This window comes from Poecilia reticulata, chromosome 14 (assembly GCF_904066995.2).
Source record: "Poecilia reticulata chromosome 14, P_reticulata-male-v2, whole genome shotgun sequence".
NCBI lineage: Eukaryota > Metazoa > Chordata > Actinopteri > Cyprinodontiformes > Poeciliidae > Poecilia > Poecilia reticulata.
In genome coordinates, this window is record NC_088843.1 from 25,109,852 (window position 1) to 25,135,403 (window position 25,552).

A 25,552-nucleotide genomic window follows, 5' to 3' on the forward strand; every position below is an offset into this window, starting at 1 on the left:
ACACAGTTCAAAATAAGCAACACGAAGAATTTAAAATAGTTTCAAATATCTTTTATTATTCCATTGCAACATCGCTGCTGCGCAAACAGAAAAACAAACAAACAAACAAACAAACAAACAAACAAACCATTGTTCTTTTTAATTTGTACATCAACAATTTGATAATTCTCTTACACACATTAGGTATCAAAACAAAATTAAACAAACTCACAAATAACCAATCTAAAATCCCATTAGTTAAAAAAAAGGAAACAAAAAAAATATTAATATTATAATAGTAAATAAAACAAATATTTACAGAGACTTCGGTTAAGACTGCAGCTATGTACACAGTGGGGTTTGGTCAGCGCTCCCTCTTTGAGAGAGACAGGAGAACTTTCTTCCTTGGTGACAAAATAAGAAAAAAAAAGTAAAAGTAGAACAATCATACTGCTGAAATAACAGGAAGGTTTTCACTTAAATCAACTAATCAGACAGCCAGCCTCCATGGAGTGAAGTCTTTCATTGGGATCAGTCAGGGCAATAGCAAACTTTTCTCTCTATTCTCCAGAACTACTCAGTTTTTGAGTCGCTAAATTATTTGGGTCAAGATCAGAAGCCAAGCAGCAAAAGTTTTCATCTTTTAGGTATAGAAAGTAAATTGGAGGGAGAAGGAGGAAGTTACAATGATCTCCACTACATCCACAAACTATTAGAAGGTATTTTTATCTGAAATATTTTACTACACTTGAAATAAGACAGAACTTACAAGTAACTTTCAGCAAGATATAAATCTTGTTTTGAATCAATAATTTCTTAACATTGATCAAAAGTACTGATTCTCAAGTCAGATTATTTTCACTTAAAACAAGGGAAACATGTCATAAGTGTAATAATCTACCAACAGTGATCACTTTCTCATCAATATCAAGAAACTAAGGACGTAAAACAAGCTCCTATATCTTGCTGAAAAGTTACTTGTAAGCTAGTTTTGCCTTATTTCAAGTATTCTAACATATTTGCATTAAAAACTAGGTCAAAAATACTTAAGATTTTGTGGTTTTGCAGTGTAAAGGGCAAGGATTAAGTCCAACGTCTCTCTGGTCGAATTGTAACCAAACAACCAGACGGAGATTTAAAGAGGTGTGGCAAAATCAAATTAAGTGGATCAGCAGCGCTTGCCAAAATGTAATCCAGGACACCTTGCAGTGGAAAACTGTCTCTGCTGCCTGGATATTGAGCTGTAATGACAGTCATGAGGCCATCACACAGCACCAGTCTTCAGTCAGAGGCATCTTCAGATTCGTTGCAAGACTGACTGCTACTGGAGATCCTTCACAATACAAAACAAGTCTTTGGAGATACTTGAAGACATAACTTACAACAGAAAATTTTCATTTGGGATAAATAAAGTATTTTTCAACTGAATTTGAAATGAATAATATAAATGATTTTCTTTTGAGTAATTTTCTCTTAGGGGAATCGGGTTTTCCCATATTTCTCTAGACAGCATAGGAACTCTGAAGTCAAATCTGCCACGCAAAAAGTGTGGCCCTAACGCCACACAGGCCCCATCAATGAGCCTCTTACACAATGCAGTGAATGCTAACCTGCCTGAGAAACATTTTCCAGCCATGTGGTGAATTAAAATGATCAGGAGGACAAACCTGATTTCATAAAAGCTCGGCCCACCCGCGTCTGTCTTTTCAGAGCTAAAGCGTTAAACAAATATGGGGAGAGCTGAAACAAAACAAACTAAATAAATAGACTGCAACGCAAAAAAGAAAAAAAAAACATTGGAAAAAAAAAAAGAATCTGGCGATATTATGGTCGCCTTGGCAACAGGGATGAAGGATACAAACACTGGGTTCGACAGGTATTACCTGAGCTGGAACAGGCCTAACGAGCTTAAGATTAACCCCTCCATGGAGGGCTGCGTCATCTCATCTGCTGGTTCTTTTTTTTTTTTTGCCTATTTTCCTCATTCAGGGGCCTCAGCTGGAGGATTTTATTTTTATCACAAGGAAGTCACAAAACACAGAATATTACTGAGGATCGCGTTCAGTGAAAAAGAAAAGTCATCAAGTATAATGCTCAATACATTCGTTGTATTCTCAAAAACGCACGCACATTCACACAAACACACACGCACACACACACAGACAGACATGCACAAGTATGTACACAGGCAGGACATGTCTCGTTGAAAGTTCATACCTCAGAGAGCTGGAAGATGAAAACAGTCATTTTGTAGGGGAAAAAAAAATGTTTCCCAAGATAATCAGGAGTTTTTTTAGTCCATTCTTGAAACCTGGAAGCGATCTTCAGTAAAGATCTATCTACAAAGTGAGTAACCTGTATGTTAAAATCAGGTCCTTTAGTGCACCCCTAGGTTTTCTTTGGAGTGTTTGAGTTGAGAGGTACCAGAGTCCAGACAGGTGGCTGGGATGTGTGGGTACTGCTCTCTACATGTGACTGTTTTGGTTTGGACCCACAATCAGCTGGGTTCTAGTTCTGGTGGCGTTTCATGTGCAGAGCCAGGTGGTCCGAGCGGGAGAAGCATCGGCTGCAGGCCACGCACTTGAAGGGTTTGGCGCCGGTGTGCTTCCGGTAGTGCCGGGTGAGCTCGTCCGATCGGGCAAAGCGCCAGTCGCAGTTCTCCCACGTGCAGCGGTACGGTTTCTCGCCTGGAAGTGAAAAAAGGAAAAGGCATTGTCATCAGCACACTGCAGGCTGCTTCGACACCATGACGATACCTCATGCAGACCAGTGACAGACCTGCAAATACACCAAAGTTCATACATTTACACAAGCAGGTATTGAAGCATCCAACAGTCAGACAAAAAATGACAATGGCTCAAAGTCTTGATGTCACTACCAAGGACTTCTAGCACCAGTTGCAGATGTGCCAGCTTCTTGCGCAATAACAACAATACGTAAATACCAACCACTAGTTAGTGTGTGCACCAAACCATGTCCATATCTGACCATTCCCCCAGGCCTGCATGTTGCATAAAGCCGACCCAGAAAGCGAGAAAAAAGAAAAATACGAGTAGTTTTAAGTCTTATTTGATGGTTTTACTGTGTCAATTTCCCTTTGCTGTGGCACACTGCACTAAACGAATCACACCAACATCACCAGGCTTCATTTGGTTAACAGAATTGTTCTCCTCAGTATGGCCGTGGACGGCAAGTAAAAAAATGGTCTTTTTGCCCTCCAGAGTTGTTCGCATGTACAAAATTTCAGGATGTAAGCAATAACATGCAATGTGCCTTTAGATTATATCAATATATTCAAAATCTGAGATCTTTGATAATCAAATATCAGATCAATTAAGATGCTGCTGAAGTATCTTAATGAGATTTTCAGAACGCAACATGAACAGTAAAGTTTACTTTCTTTATAAAAAAATTACACGAACATGAGTCAAATAAATGTTGCCTTTAAGTTTAAGTTTACTTTTCTTGAAAATGAATGTGTGTTTTTGGGCAAGTACAGTTTACTTTTGTTTTTAAAGGGTAAAGTTATAGTCACTCCTTTATTTACACTTACATACTTTATCATTACAGAAAGCACTTGTTCATGTAAGTATTTGAATAAGTCAAATAATATTTAGAAAACCAATATTTATTTACATTAAATACATAGTTTTAATGCAATTACCAGAGTAAAACACACTGTTAATGCTGGTTAAACTGTGAGTATACTTTATTGTTTGTCCAAAAAAAAAAAAACATCTAAACTTAGATATCCAAGTAGTTTGTATTTGAACAATTTGTCATTTAAGTTTGGGGTTTTGGGGAAACCAATCCACAATTTTAAAATGTTTTATTCATAAAAAAAGAAGAAAAAGTTTTGATTTGTATGAGATCACTTTCCTGGAGTAGAGTTTAAATTCCACCCATCCATCTATGTGAGGTGAGATTGAATAATTTATGCAATACATCTATAACATTTTCATCTTGATGGTTTTAGCTCGACTCTTATCAAAATACTTCTTGTCAATTTGGCCAAAAAACTCAACGAAGTTTGGTCTGAACTGGGCTTTCCAGAAAAGACGACAATAATATCCAAACTGGGTTTATTGAAAATAAAGCAGGCTAACATTAACCTCAGCCTGTTTAAAATTCACAAATTCTGTAATTTCACTAGAGATGGTCAAAAATCCAGCAAATAATAAAACACAAATACCCGCAAACAGCTTCTTACTGTTTAAGAAAAAAAAAAATCACGTGTAGCGTGCAGCAAAGAGATCATTTGAAACAATATTTATCCGACTGTTGCAACATCTTTTTGTACCTGTAATGTTGATTCTATGAAACAAGACACGTTCCACTGGTTTTACAATAAAAGGGCCAATATGGGTAAGGAGGTATGATGACAAAGAACCTGTGAAAAATGGGTTCAAAGCAGAGCGGAAAAACAAGCCGAGTAAATCTAACTCGACAGTTATCCCACCCCACCCAAAGGCTGACATTTCTGTGCTGTGCCGCGACGTGCCAAAGCCAAACACCTGAGCTAATCATCAACAAAGAGAAGAAGAAGAAAAAGCTGGTATGTACATGACAGAGAGGAAAAAATACAATAGTTCATAGCTGAGGTGCAAAATAATGTCTGGAAATAAATCTGAGGGAACAGAGTTAAAATGACCAAACCCCCAAAAGTCTACTGAAGGCAAAACATTTGAAATGTTTCTACAACAACAGGCTTTTCCTATTCTATCAAAAAATGTGAAGAGTTGACTCTGTTTTGTCTGGTGAGTCGTTATGTTCTCGTTATTAGCATGGACTCTGTTAGCTCTGATTAGATAGCCTCCATCAGTCACGTAGTGACAGCCATTATGAGTCCAAAGAGCAAACAGTGGGCGGCGAGGAAAACAAAAGAAGGTTTTAAAGAATTTTGGTGTAATCATGTTTCACCAATAATGTTGGTCTTTTCCCCAAATCCCCTAAGATACATCATCGAAACTCTCGAACAGCACAAGGGTCTCCTTATATGGAGAACATCGTGACTCTCAGTGTATGAAAGAGGAGTTTTAAGTACAAATATGAAAAGCTCAGGCCCCTCAATGCCACAGGTGTGTTTGGTTTTGCTCTTTCGCTGCACCGTTGAGGTCAAACGAAGCACAGTCGGCTCTCTAAGACTATTATCCCTGAGAGCCGGTGAAATACGACACATAGGAGCGCAGAGCAAACATACTTGACTGCTATATGTTCCTCGACAAGCTGCCAATAGGGCAGGTGAAAAGTCATCCATCTACACCGGCCCGCATTAGTCTTCAATCCCAAGAAAAATCCTGCAGTTTAGCAACACAATTTATACGATAGTTCAAACACACCCAAGCCTGATTTTAAGTAAAAGTTTATGATTATTTGCGGCTCTTTAATAAGAGCCAGATTAATAAGTGAGAAATACTTTTTGCTGTGCACTGCATCAAGCTAAAAAAATAAATAAAAAATGGCAATAAAGATGAAGGGAATGAGCTCTAAAAAGCCTTTGCAGGTGTTGGTAAATGGAAGCCAGCAGCTGTTTGGTCAGGTGGCCGATTAGAAAAACGGTCAAACTACAGTATTGCTTACGTGTGTGTTAATGGGTTCACGAACTCCGACCACATCATAAGCCATGATGGATGAACGCACAGTCTCACCCACGCAATCACAACAAAACACGCGGCGAGCGGCGAAAGTGCAATCAAACCGAACAAAGAGAGGCTTTTATTCAGCCTGACGGGGTCTTTATACGGAAGATACACATTTACTCTCTGAGAAACTTCAAGTCTCACATCTTAGAAGGGAACAAATACCTCAGCTTCCTCCTTCTTATATGTCAGGTGAATTCCCATCAGTGAGATCCTGGCTCTCTCTCTTTTCTCTATTCTTTTTAAACCAAAATACTTGAAAGCACTTGGATTAGAAACAATCTTTTCTTTAAAAAAACAAAATTAAATACATTTCTTGCACTTTTATTTATTACTAAATAGTAAACAAAAACATGTAAGATTTTATCAAAACAACAATAATTGTGTGGATTTTAATATAAAAAAGATCTTACATGATTGCGTTATTATAAGACATTCATACAGTTTGTAGTTTTTAAGGTTGATTTCTGTTTAGTCATTTTGGGCTGGAAGCTAAGAAGCAACAACAACTGGACATCAGTGACTTTTTCTTCTAAAGTGTTTGAGGTTTTATTACTAGGTGGAGGCACCAAAGTCTGATTTTAAGTAAAAGTTTATGATTATTTGTGGCTCTTTAATAAGAGCCAGATTAATAAATGAGAAATACTTTTTGCTGTGCACTATGAACTAAAAATCGCAGTTTATGTTTTAGGTATTTTTTCTGCAAATTACCAATTTTAGTACAGAAGTCTGTGGGTTTTCATCTCTCTCTGTAGTTGTGAACCAGTTTTCACTTTTCCCAAATTATTCTAAATAAAGTCTTCTTTCTTAGAATTATACTTTGAGGCAGTGTGACTACTAAAGCAGTACCATTTACTATATCAGAGCTACAACCTCAGGGAGTTACCACATGATGGGCCCACTGACAACGGTATAAAAGAAAAGTGAGCAAAATTTTAAGAAAAGGAGACATTAATCAGTTTTTAAACTATTTCCCACATTTTTAACTGTAGCAAAAATAAAACCTGCTTGTGATCCTCAATGTCTTGCACAAAATCTCTGATTGGACGAAAATTGTCAGCAGGGGAAGTGAAAATTTGAAATGAGCGGCTGAACAGTTGTTAAACTGGCCAGCTTAGACCCCATGGATTACCATGGCAACAGAAGGAGCACTTTTCTCTCATACAGAAATGACTGTAGTAAGAACATAGAGCTTTTGAAAAATTCTATAACTTTGAGTTTTTGTAAGTATTTCAACATTTTAAGCCTAAAGTTTTATTTAGATTTATAAATAATGATTTTCATTGTTTCTATTGGGAAACTTTTACCATTCCTGGCACTTCTTCAGCTTTTCAGTTCATCCGGAGCTGAATTTAAGGTTAGAGGTTTTCAGCTTTTTGCCTTTGTGGTTCAAACCATGCAAGACTATACACTGTCTGGTGTAATACGAATGAAGTATAATCATTTATTTTTACAACGTCTCTGCCTGTTTTTTTTTTTTTTTTTTTTTTTACGGAGTCAAAGAGCAAACACTTTCAGGCTCTTCAGGACGCCTATAAACTCAAGTTTTATCAGCTTGGTTAGTGTTTGTGAAGAGGGCTGGAGGGTTACCCAATCGGGCTGATTGCTTTCTTTAGGTATCGACACACAACTTAAAGTCAAAGTGAAGAGCTGAGGCGGCCACGGCCAACGTTGGCCCTTAAACCCACCTCCCTTCTCGGAGCTCCGGGGAGGGGCCGGTTTCTCTAGTAAAGGTGTAGATGGTGATTCACTTCCACAGAAACAGACTTTTACTGTTGAATCCGATGCTTGACAGTGGACATTATTAGCATTCTAACTCTTACTCATGGGTGAAATGGCTGCTAGTGTAATTATTAACTATGATTCTGTCAAAACGAAAGCTCTAAAAACAAAGTGTTTTTAAACCTGGACTGTTTTATTACTTAAGGAGTGGAGAGAGGCAAAAATATTTCATAGCAGTTGCATGCTGGGTAAAAAAAAAAAAAAAAAAAAAAACTTTGAAAAATCTCCTGAGGCAGACGTCCAGCAGGAATCCTGATCTGATCTCTGAATCACCTTAACTGACTTCTTTTCTTGTTACTTCTAGCAGGAAAAAAAATGTATAATGGCATAATGATAAGATCACCACTTCATGCATTCACCACCATGAATTCTGCTTCTTCCCCGTGATTGGTTAGCAGTTGCTAGCTTTGTAACATGATATAATGTTGCATGATATTCAATTCTAAAGGCAAAGAAATGTAAAAAAAAAAAACGGACAGACTTCTGGACCTTTAATGCAGGTCACTTTACTATCATCAATACAGCAACTGAATATGGGGCAACTTTCAGTGCTGAACGCTGTTTTTAATCTCAATCAGTCCAAGATAATACACTGAAGTCTCTAAGTAAAGCACAAAAATGATTTTCAGCATCTAACAAAAGCCTAGATCAAGAAGTTTCACTCTGTAGTCTTACATTCGGTGTGAACCTTGGCAATGAGCCTTTATCTACTCGACGACTAAAGATAAATATCGAACAAAGATAATCTGCTCCTGTCCTCCACAGGCTGGTAACCTGCAGGTGATGCAGCCTGGTTTGTTTGTAAAATCGCAAGCAAACATGACAACAATAGATTGCACTTGAGAAAGAACATTTAAATACAGTGGCCATATAAGCACACATGCACAACTTCACAAAATCAACCCTGGAAGGAAGAATAAACTTTTTCTTCCAGGAATCTGAAACAGACCTAAAAGAGCTGCAATGGGTCACTGCAACAATAAAAAGAATCAGATTATCTTCTAATCAGATTAGAAAACAGGTCAGATGTGAAAGTTGCTGATCCATCCATCCACCAATCAATCCACCAATCAATCAATCAATCCACCAATCAATCAATCAATCAATCAATCAATCAATCAATCAATCAATCAATCAATCAATCAATCAATCAATCAATCAATCAATCAATCAATCAATCAATCAATCAATCCATCCATCCATCCATTTTCTTACACCCTTGTCCCTTAGTGGGGTTGGGAGGGTTGATGGTGCCCATCTCCAGCTAACGTTCTGGGCGAGAGGCGGGGTCACTCTGGACAGGTCACCAGTCTGTCGTAGAAAGTTGCTGATCTCCGCAATTAATTGGCAAGAGAAATTGCAAAGCATCGTCGTAAACGTCACACAAGTTTTACACTCCGGGGAACTAATTTAGACTAGAACTGATCTAATCAGGAAGTCGATCGATAATTGTCCACAAACAGGTATGGAAAACTCAGAGCAGAAAAATATTGTTAAAACATCTGGAGATAAAAAGTAAAAACAACAACAATGGGTAGGGAAGAACGATGAATCAGAGCTGAAATACATGAGATGAAGTAAAAGTAATGAGATTCATGGGCGTAAATACCAGGGGTCTACTGTACATGAATATTAATTCAACATATCATTGTTCTGGATTGTGGCCCTTATCACCATTAGTGGTAGCAACAAACAAACAAAGCAACATTATTCATAAACACATGATTTAGGTTTTTATTTATTCATGTTAGTAATGGAAAGTTTTAGTCTAGAAGCCTTTTTATGTCTGAATAATTCAGAGGTCAGAGGAGTAAACTGTCCGGTGCTGGATCTAATCCAAACACCTGGACAAGTGTGGTTTAAGATCACTTTATAGGATTTGAAAAAAGTCCGAAAAATGGGAATAGTGCTGCTAGAGAAAAAGCATCTTCAGTAAATTTTCATTTTTTTTTTTTTTTTTACCAAAAATGGAGCTATAATTTCTGTTATCATCTAACGCCACGGTTCTGCAGCATACGGCTTCTGAGCCACAAGTGGCTCTTTGCACCTTCAACAATGGTTTGTAATAACTCTGACATTAAACAATAAAGAATCAAATATAAATCTATTAACAAATAGTGGTTAAGGTTTTTTCCATGTAATATATTATTCCTCCATGAGAGAACAACACTAAAAATACCAGTGACAACATTTGCCATTAAGTTGGAATTATTAATTTTTTAAATACATTTCAACATCCCAATTTCAACTGTACATCATCTTTTTTTTATTTCAAAAGGTCCAAACCTTTGCGGCTCTAAGCATGTCTCATTTAGGTTGTATGCTACAGACCCTGATCTACACAGTGGTCATTCGTTTTATATATTTGTCTATGTTATTTGTTTACTATTCTCATTACATATTACTATATTACATATATTCTGTTTGCACTGTGCTGCCGTGTCCTGCCGCTTTAACAGCCAAACTTCCCCGCTCACATCCATAAAGTCTCATCTTATCCGTTTATGGTCCGTTTCTGTTTGCTCGTCGCATTCGCTGCGGGCTCAAACCTCTGCGCTGAAGGAGCCGCGCAGCTTTTTAATCGCATGAGTAAATCTCTAAAACACAGGTTGAGCCGAGGCCGCTGGGAATCGGCAGGTTTCGCCTTACCAAAAGGAAACGTCGAAACCAGCCTGCCCCCATTCTGCAGGCAAAGCCCCTTTTGCCCTCCTACTTCTGCTTATGCTGAAAAGGAACTGAAAAGCAGGAGGAACTGGTTTGGTCTTCATTTAATCGCGCGTCTTCCCTCTTTTTTTTAATTCTCTTTTCTTCATTTTGATCTCCTCCCTCCCTTCTTTGTTCTCCTTCTCTTGGGAAATTTAGCGGACAAGTATGAGCATGAGCACATGCTGAGGACAAAAAACAAAAAGAAAACAAAAAAAACAAACGCTAAAATCGCCTGAATGTCATTTTCATTTTAATTATGCTCTTGTTCTTCACCTCTTTTATTGTTTGAGGGCGTATCGAAACTGGCAAAGTGACAAACATGCGACATTAGAATAAATAAGCTTAAAGTGGCTCCATCAGAAGGATAATAGCTCCAGTATAACTGAGTGGTTGTTTGCCGTTTTGCAATTAGACATGAAAAAGTTGGGACAGAAGAACAAGCAGGTCTACAAAAAGCTGACATGGCATGCTTAAAGTTGACGCATAATGCAAAAAACAAGATTGTTGAGTCCTACAACGTTATCATGGAGCATATCTTCAAGTTGTTTTGCAGCTTTTAAAGACATCTTGTGACTGATAAAACCAGAAAATCCAGTGATCTGCAACCGCTGAGCCCATAAATCACTCCTGAACCAGGCTTCATGGTTTTACACGGCATTTCCAAGTAGCCAGACGTTCTTGGATTTTTTTTGAAGCGGTCTTAATGTCAGTGCTGCCATCTCCGAATTGTAAACCACAGCAGGTTTTCCTATCATTTCCTAAAACGTCCCTTTCGCTGTTGACCCTCAGCACGTGACGCGTCTTTAGAAAACAGGCCAGTCGCCATGATGGACGTCAAGGAAACATAAACATGCATTAGCTCCTGTAGAGCTCGTCAAACATCAGACAGTTGCTAGCTTGACTTTCACTTAGTGTAATTCATTGTAAAAATGGTCAGAGGGAGCAGAAAGACAAAGATGCAAACCAAACCTGTTATTTTATTCTAAACCTTTTGAAGAGGAAAGAAGATGGCGATGGACAACAGTCATCAGTCATGGATTTGCACTGATATGATTAGTAAGATACAATCAAATATTGCTTTATGGAGAAGGAACTCAAATCATTCTTATAACATTTTTAAAGTGACTTTCAGTGTTCATATAAATTTCTCATCACCATTATACATTCTTTCTGTTTTTGGTTTTTGGTCAGTTTTTGGTATTTAAGAGTAAATACAAAATATTATTATTATCATCATCATCATCATCAAAGATATTTTAACCATGAAAAACTGAAACAGACTGATAAAATAAGAGAAAAAATTTAAATAGGAAACACAGAAAGCAGGAAGGGGCATAGAGTGAAGACAGAGTGATGAAGAAGAAACAGAACGGGGAGACAAGAGCTGGGAAGTATAAAAGGAAAGAAGAAAAGTAAGAAGGGACAAATGGAGGGAAGAAGGAAGGAAGGCAGGAAAGAAGATGAGAGGAAAGGATTAATGAAACAAAAGGAGAAGAAAAGAAGGTAAAGATGGAAAGAACATTTTCCAGATTGTGTGAGAACTCTGGATTAATAAATAAACAAATGAAAGGTTCCTCTATAAATGGACGGTACCAGACAGGAAATGAGGAAGTGATGGCAAACAAATACACCCACTTCCTGCCATGTCAGAGTCTAACTCTGCCAGTTGGGAAGAGTTTTCTCACCTGTGTGTGTCCTTTGGTGCGCCTTCAGATGGGAACTCTTTGTGTAAACTTTGGTACAACCTGTGAAGAAACGAAGGAGAAGCTGATGAACGAGGCAGGAGGCAGAGACGTCCTCAACAAACGTCACACGACAGCAAGTATTCCTGAAGAACTACAACAACCGCTTAGATCAAACAGCATAAGATCCACATTCAGAAAAACTGGAATCTTGCAGCAAAACTGAATTTTTCTCAGTTTCTGAAGAGCCAAAAAACAAAAAGATAAAACCTGTTCAGGGGGTTAACAAGCTGCCATATATTTTAAACTTCAAACTTATTGTTCCATAAAACAGTGTTGCAAAAAATTGTGTAGACAACCAAGACTAAAGTCTTAAAATCTGCCTAGAAACTTTTCTTATCGAGTTAAAATCAGCCCTAACCTGCTGGCGTGCATGCTTCCTTTTTCTGCTGCGTTATTAATAGCATGCTGGCGATGGGAAAATCCTTCCTGAATGATCTTGCGTGTTTGTGCGCTTTTGCTTTTAGATTTCAGTTTGTTTACACAATAGCGACTCTGGCTGCAAATTGGACAAACTTGTTGGAGTGGTTGTGCTGAAACTTGCTGTTGCTAACAATTTGTTTATCAAACTGTTAAATCTGGTTGCATGCAGGATGCTGACTGGAGAACTTGCCCTGGGAGCAGCTTTGTGACCAGAACTCAAACAGAAATGAAATGAATTAGTAAATAACTTGAGACTTTTAAGTTAAAATCACTTAGTAAAAAGTTAGATGCAACACAAAGGCATCATCTTTTGCTAGCTTTCTGCTTTCCATGGTAAATAGAATCACATCTACTCATTGACTTATGCTCTAATTTACACCTCAAACATCCAAATCTGCTTTTAATTGTTGCATTAAAACTTGGCTAAATACAGCAGGTGTTTTCAATTGAACACTGACCTGGGGGATGTGTTTATTGCTGAAAATTGACAAAATATCTTTTTTTTTTTCCAATTGAGCCCAGAATAATAATAAAAAAAATCATGGATGATATTCTACTTCACAACCATGCAGCTGTGTCTATGTTTATCCCACACACACACCTTGATAGTCACAGAAGTGGATTCGCCTCTTCTCCAGTTCTGGATTGTTCCGTCGGTTGTATTTGGGCCCTGTCAGAATGCCCTGGCCGTGCGTCATTAGAAGTGCGTGGGCAGAGAGTCCCGTCACCTTCAGGCCCCCCAGGCGCTGCTGGTACGGAGGCGGCGGCTGCGTCCCCAGGGTGAGCAGCTCCGGTTGGCCATCCGGACTGCCTGGCTGTGAGTTCGGTGGTGAGGGCGGCAGGCTGTGAGGAGCCGTGGGCTGGGTGGACGCCTGGTAGTAGCCGTGATGCTGATGCTGATGCTGCTGCTGCTGCTGCTGCAGCTGGTGCTCGGCGTGCATCATGTAGCCTCCGTTGTTTGCGGGCAAAGCGGCGGCACCGAGGTTCAGCATGGTTCTGCCGCCGGCGGAGCCCTGCACCGCCGCGCCGCTGTGTGGCAGGGTGAGGTCTGAGCTGGCGATGGGCATGTGGTAGACCTGCGGCTGCGGCGGCGGCGGCCCGATCTGCAGCTCTGTTTCTAAATGCGGCTGCTGCTGCTGCTGAGCTGCGGTGGACACCGTCACCCCACCGGTGGAGCTCATATCTGGCTTGATGAAAACGTTGTTGACCACCGGCGGCACGCTGAAGACCGAGGTGAAGTCTGGCAGCGCCTGAGTGGTGGCAGGGAGGGAGCAGGGAACCTCCAGACCCGGTTCTGTCTTGATCTGCTGTGGCGTCAGCGTTTTGGGGTTACTGGGCCTGTAGAGGCCTGTGCGGAGGTGAGTGGTGCTGGGGAGGATGAGGTTGATGTTGAGGCTGTAAGGGGTGGGAGTTTTGTCCTCTGAGAAGTACTCATCGACCACGGACGCGCTCTCTCGTCTGTACTTCCTTTCGATGTCTGTGGAGGTGGTCAGCAGGGGGCTGTTGACCTGGGGAAGGTACTTGTCCAGTTCTAGCTGAATCTGAAATGAAAATAGCAGAAGTTAAACTTTAGGGAGCAACTTTGAGCTTTTTAAATCATTGCTTTGCAACAGTAAGTGTTGTGTTCTGTAAGAAATGCATCTGCAAGTATTTTCCTGTTCATGTTCACTCTGCTTCCTTGGAAAACGGATTTTTTTTATTTTTTAGAAATAATAAAAGTAAAAATAAATAACAGGAAGGCAGGAAGTGACATGTGTTAAGTTTCAGTTTCTTTAAAGATAAGAAAAAGAAGATGCAATAAGTCTACAACAAGTGCCAAAAAGATTATCATACACTTTATGAAATTACTTATAAACACTAATGAAAATTACTGTTACCTAAACCCAAGAACCTTTCCACATTTTGTCACCTTACCAACACAAACTTCAGTATATTATTGGGATATTAGGTGAAGCCTTATGCTGTGATTAGGTTGCGTTGTGAGAAATAAAGATAAAATTGAATAAGGTCAGTCAGATGGAACAGAGAGCATCTGTAGCAGCAAATTTTAGGTTTTGTCACAGACTCTTAATTGAATTTAGGTCTGGACTTTGACTACACCATTCTAACACATGACATATTGTTGTCATATTGTTTTATAACCTAACTTTTACACTTCTCCACAACTTCCTCCCTGAACTGTCTGGCTGAGCTCCTTGGTCTTCAGGTTGTTGCTAACTGCGGTTCTTCTAATGGTAAATGGTTGCTATGGATTTCATTAGTACTTTTATTCATACATTTAATCTTCACAATCATCAACAACATTGTGTTAGCTTAACAGTGGTGGGCACCGTTAGCTAGAAAGTTAGCTGCGCTAAACCTAAAACACTAATCATAAATGTTTGTTTTGCTAAAGCGCTATATCACCATTTTACCACTCAGCTAGTGGTAAAATGCTAAAGAGCTATACAAACACTGTATTTAGAAGAAGCTAATGGTCAATTAGCTAATGCTCAAGCACTAACTTCAATTCCAATATTTATCTTTGAATGATTACAACCTGTATGTTATATTATTTTTATGTTTATGTCATGTCCTCCACTGTCTGTTTTATTTTGTTAATGTGTTTCTTGTATGAAATCAAGTCGTGTTTCTTGTATGAAATCAAGTCATTGGGGACAAAGAAATAACATGAGGAGAAGAAACAGAAATGCTGGGCGAACTTCAAAATAAGAGCATTAATATAAAAGTATAACTACTTGGATTCCTAACAGTCAACAACTAAAACTTTAACACAGAAGTCAAACATTATTCCACGGGAAGTTTACAAAACAGCCAAGTAAACTAGAGCTTTAGAATTTATCTAAAAAATTCATTCAGCTAAGTGCAGTAAATGTTTTCAAAGTAAGTAAAATTCCTGAAGCGCTAAATGAAAAACTAGCTATGCTATTAGTGCAATGCATTAGCGGAAGAATGCCCACCACATTAAATACACTGACGTTTGTGCTTTTTATACGACTTTTGCAAAATGTTGCTTTTGTCTATTTCTGGAAACTTTCTTTCAGCCTTAAAGCTGGAGAATCTGTGGCGAACACAGAGGCATTTTTCTGCGCAGCAGGACTGGACATGCTCAGTGCTGAGTAAAATAAACGACAGGTATTTTCCTGTGTTTGACTGGGAGCCATTATCTGATCTTCATCCCTAATTAACTGGTGTGTGTCATTCAGAGTCCATGAAGCAGGCGGTGCACGAGCTGTTGAGTAAAGAGTCTTTGCAGCACAGACCACACACACACACGCGCGCACGCACACATGCACATAAAGTTTAAAAATATGCACAGATTCTAAGAGGTCCAGACTGTTCACACACGTTACACCTGCACAGTCAGACGGGAGAGATCCCTCAGTGAGATCCCTCCCTGGGCGTGGCCGGGGGGTTGATGCATGAAGGAGGCAATCAGTGAAAAAAAAAAAAAAAAAAAAGCTCTCAGACAAACCAAAACAAAGGCTGAACGCATGAGAAAAACGGTGCAAAACCTAAACACTGAGGGGTAAAAATAAACCTGCCAGACAAATCCGATCCTTACAAAAGACGACGGACACGAGGGGAGGAGGACGACTGGGATCAGCATGCAAAAACACGCCAGTGAGACACAAAACGGACAGCATCAGAGCTAAAATAAGCAAGAGAAATGTGTGATATGTGTTATGCACAAAAGGAGAGCAACTAATCTAGCAGAGACATCAGCACAAACTGAAAGTGATGACAGAAACCTGATGATCAGAAATATGAAGATTAGAGCTTTAAACCGAAAACTAACTGTTGCTCTTGGATACGTAATTACTTCACATATTTCAGTTCTGCAAAAGCAGAACATTTAATTGATCAGAGGGAAAATGGACTTGATGAACTCGTCTTTCATTTGCACAAGAGCCGTCTGGAGCAAATAACGGTAATGAAACACTGATGGAGGTCAAGAAAAATATCTGCACTACACACGTGTGCAATCAGCTGTCAAAGATTTGCTAGAAAAACAATTTTTTTAAAAAGAAAAACGTGGAAATTTCTGAGCTTTAAAAGTCGAAAATTAGTTTTTTGGCAAAAGGGGAAAATTTCTAACAATAATAGCCCAAATACACTGTCAGAGGACTTATCTTTTTAAAGAGACGTTAAAGGAAATTAAACACTTCAATTGATCATCGCTCTAAAGTTTCAGGATATAAAAAAACAATATAATCTTTACCAAGTCCTATTTACATTTATTATAACTGAAAGAGCATAACGGACTGGGGTGGAGAGAAATCAGCAAGAAGCAGAGGAGCAACAGATTCCACCCGTCAATCTGAGAGGGGTTGTAAAGTCATGTGTAAACCACATAAATCTGCCATTCTGCAAAAAGAAAAGCTATGTGCAGTGGAAAACATTTAAGAAAGCTGACAATTTTCCCTAGGATAAACGGCCTGGCAAATTCCCCCCAAAATCAGTTGGTATATCAATTCAGAGATTGCAAAGGTGGTAAGATTAGACTCTTCAGTCCTCGGGTCACACACTAAATATTAAAGTTTGTGACAGGAAACAATAACAAAGTCTGACTTGTTTGAAAAGATTGCCAGTGGTTCTCTCTAAAACAAAACGGTTGCATGATTTTTGGTTTGCAAAGTTGCATCTGAATGCAGCAAAAGGGTCAAACAGGTCAGATGAAATGAAGAACAACAGTCAAGCACAGTGGTGGAGAAGTCATGATGTGGGCTTGATCTGCAGCCAGAGGACCTGGATGTCTTGGGTCCAAACTATTTACCAAGTCAAATGTGAAAAAACCTTTTGACAGCTGAATCTACATCCAGACTAGTTTACCAACAGAACAATTAGCCTCAACGCCACAGCAGCCATAAAAATGGCTGGAAAAGAAAGAACTCAATGTATTGCAAATGACCCAGTCAAAGTCCAGAGCTTAACCGAACTTAAATGTAGAAATAAAACTCTGGAAACTAACTGATGCATCCCTCAACAAAAATGTCAGATTTACTCTAAAAGCTGCTGAATCATGGACAGTTCTTGGTTTTCCCAAATGCAGTTTTCTCAAATAAAGAAACCCACCCATCCTGAACCCTTCTCCACACGTTGCCGTTTGCATGTTTTCTTGTTTTTACATGCATCTATGCGTGAATCCTGCAGCCTTTTCCCTGCAGGGCCAGGTCAGATGTCCATCATTAGTCACAGGTGAACTCCCTCCGCTGTGTGATCAGTGCAATCTGAGAAAGCCGCTGAGAAGAAAAGACTTCTGTATTTTCTGAGTGGAAAAAAGTGGAAAACAAAAACAGTCGCTTTGTTTCTTTTCAAAAAGAGAGAGAGAGAGCTTGTGTCCTTCTCAGAACTGGACAGAACCAGGTTCTGTTACAGTGGATGCTGGCAGCGGTAACCCTAAGGTGACCTCGGACTTGGTTAGTTGGTGATTGATAACTTTCCCCAGAGCTAATCAACTTCGTCAGATTTCTCTGCTGCATGCTGAGGTCATGCTGTTTGGTTTAAGTCTTCGATTCATTAAGCTAAAGGAACGCCTGAAGCAGGACTAGTCGATGTACTTCAGTTCAGAATGTGTCTCTTTTGTTTCATGTGTTAAACGTGGAGAATATTTTTGGCCGGTGAGTCAGTTAATAATTAGAGAAATGCATAACAGCCGCACTATGAATCTTTCAGCCCGATAACAAAAGTCTCTTATCAGCTGCTTTATGGGACGGAGTGGGAGTTTCCCACTTCCACCCACCTTTACCTCCATCCTTAAAGGGGTTTTGCAGAATTTAGCTCCAAGTGCAACAGAAAGATCATTCCATAAGTTTTAGATTTGCTCTGTTGCAGACAGAACATTTTCTGTCTGCGGTTGCTGAAAAACCAACCGCAGAAAAAACTTTCTTTCTTTATCAAGTTGTGGATTTCTTACTGTCGGTGGATGCATCCGATATCATTTGAAAATTACAAAATCAACTTTCTGTCCATTTACCAAAAACACCCCCCGGGTAAAGCAAACTGCAGAATGACTGGCTGCGTCTGCACACCACTTCTGCTTTATGGCTTTCAGGAATGCAAAAGGTTATTCGCCTTTGGATTGTCATAAAAAAACAGAAAAAGAAAAAAATATATATTTGCACAGGAGCCAGCGGGTCTGTTCAGAGGAGAAACTGTGTGGAGGTCATTGGAGCTAAAAATCAAACCTTTGAGACTGCGATGTGGTTTTATGGTTTCTGATAGGAAAGAAAATTAGGAGAAATCTGTTTAGCTTTCAAAGAAAGTAAAAATGATTTTACTACATAAAAAACAAGCCTTAAATGAAGAGAATTTATGTTCTTTTCCCAATCTCTATAAATCTCTGTGTGACCAACCCGTTCCCGTGACGATCCTTCCATCTCCTGTTCCCTCTCTAAACAGCTCCAGGATGCAGCCACATGCTAATATGATAGCACCGTGTTAGCACATCGTTCTACCAACATGACGCACCATGGCAACAATAAACCATCATGATTCATGAAACGTTTGATCAAACCCCTCCTTCTGGTACATTTGATCATCATAGTACTGTTTTGACCTAAAACCGTAAGATTTATATGCTTAATGTAGCATATAGTATAGTGCTGCTTATTGTATTGTATTATTATTATTTATTTTTTTTCTGTATTATTTGCACTCATTTTTGGACCATAATTATTTTTTTTCTTTTATTATAGATTTACTTTTATCTCTCATTATTTTTGCCTCAACTTATTTTCTTTTTGTTGCACCATTTATATTTTTGTTTCATCCCAATTTGTTTTCTTGTCATAATTAATATAACATTTAATCCCTTTTTCTTTCATAGATTGTTTCTTTATGTTTTCTATTTATTAAATTATTTCCATTTAATATTTTGAATTGTGTTATTCGGGGAATTGCATTCAAGTACCTAGAAAGCAGTCCTCTTGTTTTTTTTTGCCACCGTTGCATATATTTACTCATTTTTGAATATTTCAACTATACTTTATTGTGTCTCTTCTGTTGTTGTTCTAAATGAAAACCAAAATAATGAAGTTCCCCTTCCTTTAGGCCAGCAGTGGTCGTTACCGTTTGAGGAAACTGAAGGAATCCATATATAATGACAAGTTCAGACTTTCAAGACTTATTTCACCTTTTGTTTGCAGCTCTTAAAGCAACTGTTTTTCTTGACGAGCTGAAAGAAAACAGAAGAATATGACTGTTTGCAGACAGAGGGAGATGTGGCTGGGCAGGGCGGACACAGATTACTGAACACTCCATGAATCACACGAGTGAAACGTGTGGAAGGAACATACTGTGCCAAGGGATTGGAGGCAACTCACGTTTATGTATCTTGGAAATAAAAGTAAGATTTCACATTTTTAAAACATGTCTGCAGTTTGGTTGAGATGATCATGACGATACCAAGGTCTACAGAAAACACCTTACAGCCAAGTAAGAATGGAAAGGGAAAAAAAAATTACATTTACCTAGATGACTGAAAAAAATACAAATGACCCACTGCTGCGAGGATACCAACGAGCTGCAACACGCACACGGCAGAGACTCTCACTTGTATTCAAATCACCTGCATGTGTTGTCCTGAAAGTCAAATCATTAGTCAAACCACAACCATGTCAAACCTCGGCTGCACGGAGAACGTCTGTTGGCAGTAAGTTACGTGGAAAACCGGGCTGTTCAGTCTGATAACACCCAGACGGAGGGGCTTTGGAGGACAGAACCAAAAGAAACTTCCGGTAAAAATCCGGGCCAATAAAAAAAAAAAACGAGAAAAAAAAAACGCTTGGAGTACTTTTGGATGTTATCTTTAGTATTGATCTTCAGGAATCAGTGGGCGTGACTGGCAACATGCTCTTGATCTGTGCTCCATGAAGTTACTCTGTAACTTATCCTGTCGTCTGCAGTCAGTCTTACAGGAAACTCACAGGTGACATAATGACACAAGAATCTAGGAAGAAGTTTCATTCCCTTCACTTATTTCCCATAATCCCGGTAAGAATAATGGACTGATCTGACCGTAAAGAGCTTCTGATACAGGAGGTTAAAACACCACGCTTTGAAGAAAATGGATAATCATTATCCATTTAGAAGACTGTAAACATCTACTAGGTAGGCATAATTTGGACGTGACTTTTAACAGGGACATTTTTCTGCAATGTGTAAATGTCATCATGAACACAATCTTTGCTGCCCTTTCAATTATTATATACATACACAAAAACAAAAAAACTGCCTATTTCCAAATAAAGGCAGCCATTACATATTATTGCACAGAAACATATCAAAAAAATGTTTAAATTTATCTCTACTGGCTTTTTCATATCAATGACCTGTACTAATATAATGAAAATATTTGTACATGGTGGCTTTGCGGTACTTTAAATAAAAAAAGTGTGGAGTGCAGATCATTTGGAAACTTAGGTTCTACTTCAGTGATGGCAACACAGTAGTTCCTTATCTATGTTAGGATGATATTGTTTTTCGGCAACACTGAAGCCATTATATTTGTGTGAATTTTTGAGTTCAAAGTCAAAAGTAGTGTTTACTGAGCAACCCTTCAAGTTTTCCGACATACAACTAACTAAACTGTCTATGACATCATTCTCAGATTCAGTTTCTGACTTCTGAGTAAAGAAAACAATGCAACTATCCACATAGTGAAATTATCTTTAAATATGCAAAGAACAAAACTGACAACTTTTTGAAACCCATGGTTTGTCTTTTTAATTTGCCACTTTTAAACTTTTTGTTGAAGCTAGCTGTGCTACCCTTGCAATTGCTTGATACAAAGCAGAGGCAACTAATGATTTGATTTTAACTTATAAGACAAACAATCCAAAAATGTATCATTAAATAAAACCAAAAACATTTCACATTTTTTGTCTCGTCAACTAGCTTAGCTCCAAAGCTAATGCTGGTGTGTAAATTAACAGAAGTAACAGAAAATGAAAAGTTTTGATTTTATCTGTGTATATTTTTGTATATTCTGTCCTCTATGTTGGTGATACAAGAATATCTCAAATTTTTAAAGCAAGAACTCATGGAAGAGCTACTTTTTTTAAGTTCTCATAGAAACTATCAGTTTTGTGTTTTTCTTTATTTTTACATCCTATCCAACAGTAGCAATAAAAATTGTTGTCAGAGTGCCTTAGAAAAGCCCAACAGATTTACTTCCATTAGTAAGAAAATCTTTTGCTATAATGCCCCACATAAAAGACAAAGGACTCATTCTGATGCGTCCCTCTATTAAGTGCCAACAAATCAAGGTTTGATGTATAATTTAAGAAATCATTTTTATTAATTAATTCTCAGGTCTTTCTCATTTTATGCAAAATTGTTTTATTTGATCATTTCGTCTGGTTTACTTTACATTTAAAACATGCTTCTGAAATAAATTTGACTTGATTTCTTGAGTTTGACTTGAATGTATGCTCTGATGTTCTCAAGCTTCAGACAGTGGATTCAATCCAATCTAAGCAAACCTTTACAGAACCGGTGTAGCAGAATATTTCTCTAAACTTTCAAAGAGGGCTCCCAGGGAAAATTACTTACAATGCCTCAAGGGTAAAAAGGAATCTATGTAAATAACAGAACACTGTGGGTTGTTATGTTTTTCCTTTCTGCATTCTTCTAATGACTCAAATGTTTTAAAAGAAGCCATCTGCTTCTTTGAGAAAGAGATTTATACTTACACCAGTATAAAGAGTTGTGTGCATTACAAGATATTCTTTTATTTCAAGCCACACTACAAAATTACAAGACAAGACAAAGCTACTGTTGCACTTATAACCTTGAAAAACTTTCAAAAAAAAATTTTTTTTTAGTCATTGAAAGGAGAATAAGCCATAAATATTGGACTTTGTCTCTTTTTCCAGGTTTAGCCAATTAAGAGAGTTGTAAAGCTGTAAAAATATATGTTTACAGTGATACTGACGAATACACCTGCCAACTTATGGGTTTATATCCAACAAAATCCCTCAACTCCCATTATGTCTAAATCCAAAAAGCGGTGTGACAAAACTGTTGGAATTTTTACTTCCCTCTTTGCTTCTCCAAAGCTAAAGCAAATGACAGAATCTGACATATTTCAATCATAACTGGAATTCTGTTGGTCTTCATATTTTTCTACAGGTTACTTGAGATGTCAATGATTAGCAAGAATTGTATATGTCAGGTGCAAAACTGTGTCAAGCTTTGACATGTTGCGGTGTACCAGAACAAAACCTAAAGTCTTTAATTCTGTATTTTCCAGCTTGCATGTGAATCTGATGTTGAGGTTGATGACAAGCTGGTGACTAATGTTGGACACTAATTAGCCAAAACTAAATATTTGCTTCAGTAATTGAGGGAGGCCACACAAAGGAAGGAGTTGGGTTTCCTTTGGAGCATGCTAATGATTCCCCTTGCTTCTCAGCATGGCATAATGCTACACTGAGCAAAAAAAAATTCAATCAACTGCAGATTATGGCCACTTTTATCAGAAATTTCCGTCATTTGAGGCCTCTCTGCACACTAAAATAAAATATATAAAGAATTTAAACAAAACGTAATAACAAATATTTGTGCAAAAAGACTGACTATGAGCTTAATATTTCATTGGAGTTGTGAAGACAGCACCCTGGCAGCTAATCAAAGTGCTGTTGGTGACAGGAATTGGACTCATGAGGGTCTCATCATGGCTGTGACTTTCTCATGAGGTCGGCCTGCCTCGTGCTCTGTCTGGCCTCAGGGAGGACGGCGGAGATGCGGGCGCTGCACAGACAGGTTGAGCAACATACGGCTGTCACGACACAGTCGACTTAAGAGCTGTTTAAAAAACACCGACACAATTACACAAAGACCTGTCTGAAAGTGCAGAAAAGAAAGTTGAAAAACAAGACAAAGGAGGGATTAGACGTTTTTTTCCCCTCCCCCTCTCAATTAATTTTCTGTTATACCGTTTGAGTCAAGTGAGCAAAACAAAAGGAAGGAAAAGCTTCTTTTTTTTTTTACTCTTACAGAAAGCGACCAATTTGAGAAACAAACTGGATGAACCTCTGGTGAACAAAGAGCACATAAGGTAAACCTCCTCAAAGCAGCCGCCCTCAAAAATTTGCCTGAGGGGTTACAATTTCACCTAGCTAGACTTCAGATTACTTGACGTAATGTTTTTGCATAAAGCTCAAGCGTCGTAGGTTCTAGCGATGAAACAAGAAAAGACAAACGCGTATCCAAGCTGTTTCACCCCAAGCAACGCTCCGCAGTGACCCCAAAAGTAACAAAAGACACCATTTGCTGCAACCTGCTAGGTAGCGCCAACAACCCGCTGAACCCTTCAAGTCAAAATGATGTCTTATGATAATTGAGTCAATTATTAACAGGAAAAATACTGCATTGGCCCACTAAGGTTCAGGTATTTAGCTGTAGAACATTATGATTCATGGAATCCTATGAGCACACAAACAGGTCAGGGCTGTAAAGTGGTCCATGTTTATGGCTCCCAGAGTCCCACAGTAATGTGCAAAAAGACAGCCAGAGAGAGTTTTCCTAAAGAACACAACCACATGCTTAAAGACACTCAGTGTTTTAGATGAAATGTTTGCGCAGTTAGTTGGGTTATCGGTGACAGGAAAAAAAAATAAGGCAGGAAATGCTCTCTTGCTTTTTATAAACAGCTACAGCGTTCAGTTTCTCGTTTTCCCTGTTTACAAGAAAAAAAAAAAAACATCCACGATGATACTTAAGACCTGAACGTGTTGCATGGAAGTAAAAAAAATAAGAATCACATGAAATTGAGGATTTACACACCCTCGCGGGTATTAAGATGCATTCTGGATGATACATTTTGAAAATGTAAACGCCAACCACCAGTTGTGTACTGCTGCCCACATGGGAAGTGTTTTTTTTTTTTTGTTTGTTTTGTTTTGCTTTTTAAGCCTTAGGTGTTCGGATTCGCCACCTGTTTACCAAAAACCAATGGCAGGTGACCAAACTCTGGAGCACAACAAAAGGGGTTCGGTTTCAGTTTGTGCCGTGTTGCGATCACGCAGGGCCTTTGTAAAGCCATGTAACTTTAATGCAGCTGCATGTTTGTGCTGTCACCGGCTGTCCGTGTTTACGACGCAGGCCAGAAGGGGCTTCTGAATCTCACTGTGATGGGTTGTGAGCGATAAGCCAAGAGTTACTTCCTGAAATGTTCAGGAACACATGTCACACTGTAAGCATGAGATTACTTTATAGGATGGGACAAAAATAGTGGCTGAATTGAAGCTGCTCTCAGGATGAGCTGGAACCTCCTGGATGATGGGATTGTTCTGGGGAGGAGAACTTGAGGAAACCAGGCCTGAAGGTGTGCAAACAACTGACCAATCATTGTGTACAGCTTGCAAAAATATTTAAGTTGAAACAACTTTAACATCATCACACTTCTAAAACCCCTGTTTATAATAAAATTGCCTTTATGATTCCTGAGAGTTGTTTTAAATGTGATGTTTTGCATGGCTTTTTTTTTTTTAATCTACATTTTTGCAAATAAAGTTTTTAAGAACTCTACCTATCTCCAAAACAGTGTAATTGTCATATAATTCGTGTTGAGTATAGCTGAGGTTTATTAGTGCGTTTCTACCCTGTCAGGTGTCAGCTTAGGACTTTAACCTGCCTTTACAGGTAAGCTGTGCAGCCCGTTAAACAAAAGGTAATTCAACAGGAATCGAAGCTTGAACCAGTTTACAGCATCACAGACTGTTTATAAGACCTGAGAATATAAGTAGAAGGTATTAAAAACCCAGAAAGGCCGAGACTGGAGTTCAGCGGGTCGGCAGAGATTCTCACCGGCGGTTTGACGTCCTCAAACACGGACGTGTCCTCAGCGCCGTCCGCTCCCGACATCCTCACGGGCTTCAGCTGCGTGAAAACCGCCCTTTCCTCTGTCATATGCGGCGGATTCATGGCCAATTCTACTCCCGCTGCCATAAAAACCGGAACTTATTCTTATTAACAAAACTGGGGTTTTGTATGCGGCAGGGCCTTTATGATTACTGGCTTTAACTGCGTTGACGTGAGGCTGAAGACAGACGGTGTAATCCACAGTCCTCCAGATAATTGTGAGGTCTCAGGTAGCTTTTACCTGAGCTCAAGTATAGACCTGGAGGGCATGACTGACACGAATTTCAGCCAATCAGAGGAGGGCTGGCTTAACGGAAGAAGGTGGGGTTCACCTGATGCACTGTAGGAGGGAGAAAGAGAGAGAAAGAGAGAGTTAAGAGTTAATTTAACTTGTCTAGAAAAAGTTTCCAAATA

At 38.8% G+C, this 25,552-nt stretch overlaps 1 protein-coding gene across 1 annotated transcript; it reads right to left on the bottom strand.

Moving 5' to 3' along the window:
- Positions 1 to 36: 36 nt before the first annotated feature.
- Positions 37 to 25,378, bottom strand: klf5l (Kruppel like factor 5 like). Its single transcript, XM_008428622.3, has 4 exons — positions 25,085 to 25,378; positions 12,873 to 13,812; positions 11,792 to 11,851; positions 37 to 2,666 (listed from the first exon to the last, which is right to left on the bottom strand). The coding sequence occupies exons 1-4, from the start codon at positions 25,223 to 25,225 to the stop codon at positions 2,488 to 2,490; spliced, it is 1,320 nt and encodes a 439-aa protein (XP_008426844.2). The 5' UTR covers positions 25,226 to 25,378; the 3' UTR covers positions 37 to 2,487.
- Between the last annotated feature and the right edge of the window lie 174 nt (positions 25,379 to 25,552).